Below are 5,000 nucleotides of genomic sequence, written 5' to 3'. Positions count from 1 at the left end.
ACTCAGTACAGAGCTTTTAGTTCTTATGAGAGGACAAGACTCAGTACAGAGCTTTATTTCTTATGAGAGGACAAGACTCAGTTCAGAGCTTTTAGTTCTTATGAGTTAAAAAGACTCATTACAGAGCTTTTAGTTCTTATGAGAGGACAAGACTCAGTACAGAGCTTTTAGTTCTTATGAGAGGACAAGACTCAGTACAGAGCTTTTAGTTCTTATGAGAGGACAAGACTCAGTACAGAGAATTTAGTTCTTATGAGAGGACAAGACTCAGTACAGAGCTTTTAGTTCTTATGAGTTAAAAAGACTCAGTACAGAGCTTTTAGTTCTTATGAGAGGACAAGACTCAGTACAGAGATTTTAGTTCTTATGAGAGGACAAGACTCAGTACAGAGCTTTTAGTTCTTATGAGAGGACAAGACTCAGTACAGAGATTTTAGTTCTTATGAGAGGACAAGACTCAGTACAGAGTTTTTAGTTCTTATGAGAGGACAAGACTCAGTACAGAGCTTTTAGTTCTTATGAGAGAACAAGACTCAGTACAGAGCTTTTAGTTCTTATGAGAGGACAAGACTCAGTACAGAGCTTTTAGTTATTATGAGAGAACAAGACTCAGTTCAGAGCTTTTAGTTCTTATGAGAGGACAAGACTCAGTACAGAGCTTTTAGTTCTTATGAGAGGACAAGACTCAGTACAGAGAGTTTAGTTCTTATGAGAGGACAAGACTCAGTACAGAGCTTTTAGTTCTTATGAGAGGACAAGACTCAGTTCAGAGCTTTTAGTTCTTATGAGAAGACAATACTCAGTTCAGAGCTTTTAGTTCTTATGAGAGGACAAGACTCAGTTCAGAGCTTTTAGTTCTTATGAGAGGACAAGACTCAGTTCAGAGCTTTTAGTTCTTTTGAGAGGACAAGACTCAGTTCAGAGCTTTTAGTTCTTATGAGAGGACAAGACTCAGTACAGAGCTTTTAGTTCTTATGAGAGGACAAGACTCAGTTCAGAGCTTTTAGTTCTTATGAGAGGACAAGACTCAGTACAGAGCTTTTAGTTCTTATGAGAGGACAAGACTCAGTTCAGAGCTTTAGTTCTTATGAGTGAACAAGACTCAGTACAGAGCTTTAGTTCTTATGAGAGGACAAGACTCAGTACAGAGCTTTTAGTTCTTATGAGAGGACAAGACTCAGTACAGAGATTTTAGTTCTTATGAGAGGACAAGACTCAGTACAGAGCTTTTAGTTCTTATGAGAGGACAAGACTCAGTACAGAGCTTTTAGTTCTTATGAGAGGACAAGACTCAGTACAGAGATTTTAGTTCTTATGAGAGGACAAGACTCAGTACAGAGATTTTAGTTCTTATGAGAGGACAAGACTCAGTACAGAGCTTTTAGTTCTTATGAGAGAACAAGACTCAGTACAGAGCTTTTAGTTCTTATGAGAGGACAAGACTCAGTACAGAGCTTTTAATTATTATGAGAGAACAAGACTCAGTTCAGAGCTTTTAGTTCTTATGAGAGGACAAGACTCAGTACAGAGCTTTTAGTTCTTATGAGAGAACAAGACTCAGTACAGAGCTTTTAGTTCTTATGAGAGGACAAGACTCCGTACAGAGCTTTTAGTTCTTATGAGAGGACAAGACTCAGTTCAGAGCTTTTAGTTCTTATGAGAGGACAAGACTCAGTTCAGAGCTTTTAGTTCTTATGAGAGGACAAGACTCAGTTCAGAGCTTTTAGTTCTTATGAGAGGACAAGACTCAGTTCAGAGCTTTTAGTTCTTATGAGAGGACAAGACTCAGTACAGAGCTTTTAGTTCTTATGAGAGGACAAGACTCAGTTCAGAGCTTTTAGTTCTTATGAGAGGACAAGACTCAGTAAAGAGCTTTTAGTTCTTATGAGAGGACAAGACTCAGTTCAGAGCTTTTAGTTCTTATGAGAGGACAAGACTCAGTACAGAGCTTTAGTTCTTATGAGTGAACAAGACTCAGTACGGAGCTTTAGTTCTTATGAGAGGACAAGACTCAGTACAGAGCTTTTAGTTCTTATGAGAGGACAAGACTCAGTACAGAGATTTTAGTTCTTATGAGAGGACAAGACTCAGTACAGAGCTTTTAGTTCTTATGAGAGGACAAGACTCAGTACAGAGCTTTTAGTTCTTATGAGAGGACAAGACTCAGTACGGAGCTTTATTTCTTATGAGAGGACAAGACTCAGTTCAGAGCTTTTAGTTCTTATGAGTTAAAAAGACTCATTACAGAGCTTTTAGTTCTTATGAGAGGACAAGACTCAGTACAGAGCTTTTAGTTCTTATGAGAGGACAAGACTCAGTACAGAGCTTTTAGTTCTTATTAGAGGACAAGACTCAGTACAGAGAATTTAGTTCTTATGAGAGGACAAGACTCAGTACAGAGCTTTTAGTTCTTATGAGTTAAAAAGACTCAGTACAGAGCTTTTAGTTCTTATGAGAGGACAAGACTCAGTTCAGAGCTTTAGTTCTTATGAGAGGACAAGACTCAGTACAGAGCTTTTAGTTCTTATGAGAGGACAAGACTCAGTACAGAGCTTTTAGTTCTTATGAGAGGACAAGACTCAGTACAGAGCTTTTAGTTCTTATGAGAGGACAAGACTCAGTACAGAGATTTTAGTTCTTATGAGAGGACAAGACTCAGTACAGAGCTTTTAGTTCTTATGAGAGGACAAGACTCAGTACAGAGATTTTAGTTCTTATGAGAGGACAAGACTCAGTTCAGAGCTTTTAGTTCTTATGAGAGGACAAGACTCAGTACAGAGATTTTAGTTCTTATGAGAGGACAAGACTCAGTACAGAGTTTTTAGTTCTTATGAGAGGACAAGACTCAGTACAGAGCTTTTAGTTCTTATGAGAGAACAAGACTCAGTACAGAGCTTTTAGTTCTTATGAGAGGACAAGACTCAGTACAGAGCTTTTAGTTCTTATGAGAGGACAAGACTCAGTACAGAGCTTTTAGTTCTTATGAGAGGACAAGACTCAGTTCAGAGCTTTTAGTTCTTATGAGAGGACAAGACTCAGTTCAGAGCTTTAGTTCTTATGAGTGAACAAGACTCAGTACAGAGCTTTAGTTCTTATGAGAGGACAAGACTCAGTACAGAGCTTTTAGTTCTTATGAGAGGACAAGACTCAGTACAGAGATTTTAGTTCTTATGAGAGGACAAGACTCAGTACAGAGCTTTTAGTTCTTATGAGAGGACAAGACTCAGTACAGAGCTTTTAGTTCTTATGAGAGGACAAGACTCAGTACAGAGCTTTAGTTCTTATGAGAGGACAAGACTCCGTACAGAGCTTTTAGTTCTTGTTGGTCCAGTCAGTAACTGAAATGTTCCTCAGTGTTTCTTCATGTGTCGTTACTTCAGCAGTATGAATGGAGGGATTTCTGTCATGCCAATAAAATATTTTGAATTTAATTGAATTCCCTCTCCACCTCTCCCTCTATCCTCCCTCTCTCCTCCTTTCCCCCCTCCTCCCTCTCCTCCCCCTCTCCTCCCCCTCTCCACCTCTCCCTCTATCCTCCCTCTCTCCTCCTTTCCCCCCTCCTCCCTCTCCTCCCCCTCTCCTCCCCCTCTCCACCTCTCCCTCTATCCTCCCTCTCTCCTCCTTCCCACCCTCCTCCCTCTCTCTTCCTCTTCCACTCTCCTCCTCTTCCCCCCCTTCACCCTCTCCTCCCTCTGGCCTCCCCCTCTCCTCCCCCTCTCCTCCCCCTCTCCACCTCTCCTCCCCCTCACCTCCCTCTGTCCTCCCCCTCTCCTCCCCTCTCCTCCCCTCTCCTCTCCTCCCCCTCTCCTCCCCTCTCTAGGTAGCGTGTCCAGTCTTTGCCGGTCTGCTCCATTTCTCCCTGCTCTCTGTGTTCTGTTGGTTATGCCTGGAGGCAGTGGAACTCTACTTTCTGCAGGGGGAGCTCTTTGAAGGACGGACCTCTAGGAGGAAGTACTTCTATCTCTGCGGCTACTTCCTGCCAGGGGTGGTCGTGGCCGTCTCCGCCGCCATCGACTACAGGGGCTACGGCACCCGGACCGTGTAAGTGGCAGAGAGTGTGTGTGGTGGGGGGGAGGATGTGTGTGTGAGTATTGATTTGAAATCTCTGCTGTATTGTGTGTGTATGTCAAAACTTATACTTACTATGCTGTATTGTGTGTGTGTGTGTGTGTGTGTGTGTGTGTGTGTGTGTGTGTGTGTGTGTGTGTGTGTGTGTGTGTGTGTGTGTGTGTGTGTGTGTGTGTGTGTGTGTGTGTGTGTGTGTGTAGGTGTTGGCTGCAGATGGACAACTACTTCATCTGGAGTTTCCTGGGTCCTGTATCTGTCATTATAATGGTGAGACAAACACACACACTCTCACATGTGAGCACACACATACACATGAGTTTGACCTCTCACCTCTGACCTCTGACCCTGTGACCCCCAGCTGAACCTGGTTGTCTTGGTGATGACTCTTCACAAGATGGTGCACAGCTCCTCCGCCCTCAAACCCGACTCCAGTCGTCACGACAATCTCAGGTGAGCCCCGCCCCCTGGCACATATGTGACAGGCATGATTGGTTGTTTGTTTTGGGCAGGGAGGGACACAGAGGCTCATGGGAAGGGGTAGAAACAGGAAGAAGTAACAGAGGACTCAAATAGTGAAAAGTAGAAGATGTGAAGCTTAAAAAGTTATGTCAAAATAACATGACATAATATCTTCTCCTTCTGCTTCCTCCCTAACCCCCACCTCCCTCTCTCTCTCTCCCCCCTAACCCCTCCCTCGCTCCCTCGCTCTCTCCCCCCTAACCCCTCCCTCTCTCTCTCCCCCCTAACCCTTCCCTCTCTCTCTCCTCCCTAACCCCCACCTCCCTCTCTCTCTCTCTCCTCCCTAACCCCCACCTCTCTCTCTCTCTCCTCCCTAACCCCCACCTCCCTCCCTCTCTCTCTCTCCTCCCTAACCCCCACCTCTCTCTCTCTCTCTGTTCCCTAACCCCCACCTCCCTCTCTCTCTCCCCCCT

The 5,000-nt window shown here is 43.9% G+C and overlaps 1 protein-coding gene across 1 annotated transcript in view; it reads left to right on the top strand.

The window, feature by feature from the left end:
* LOC139402029 (adhesion G protein-coupled receptor L1-like) overlaps window positions 1-5,000 on the top strand; it is a 78,224-nt gene that overhangs the window by 64,607 nt on the left and 8,617 nt on the right. Inside the window, exons 20-22 of the mRNA XM_071146080.1 lie at window positions 3,821-4,041; window positions 4,269-4,335; window positions 4,427-4,518. Coding sequence (XP_071002181.1) covers window positions 3,821-4,041; window positions 4,269-4,335; window positions 4,427-4,518 — 380 coding nt within the window. The remainder of the gene's footprint in view (window positions 1-3,820; window positions 4,042-4,268; window positions 4,336-4,426; window positions 4,519-5,000) is intronic.

The sequence above is a fragment of the Oncorhynchus clarkii genome, unplaced genomic scaffold, assembly GCF_045791955.1.
Source record: "Oncorhynchus clarkii lewisi isolate Uvic-CL-2024 unplaced genomic scaffold, UVic_Ocla_1.0 unplaced_contig_483_pilon_pilon, whole genome shotgun sequence".
NCBI classification, from domain to species: domain Eukaryota; kingdom Metazoa; phylum Chordata; class Actinopteri; order Salmoniformes; family Salmonidae; genus Oncorhynchus; species Oncorhynchus clarkii.
This window is presented reverse-complemented; position numbering and strand designations above follow the sequence as displayed.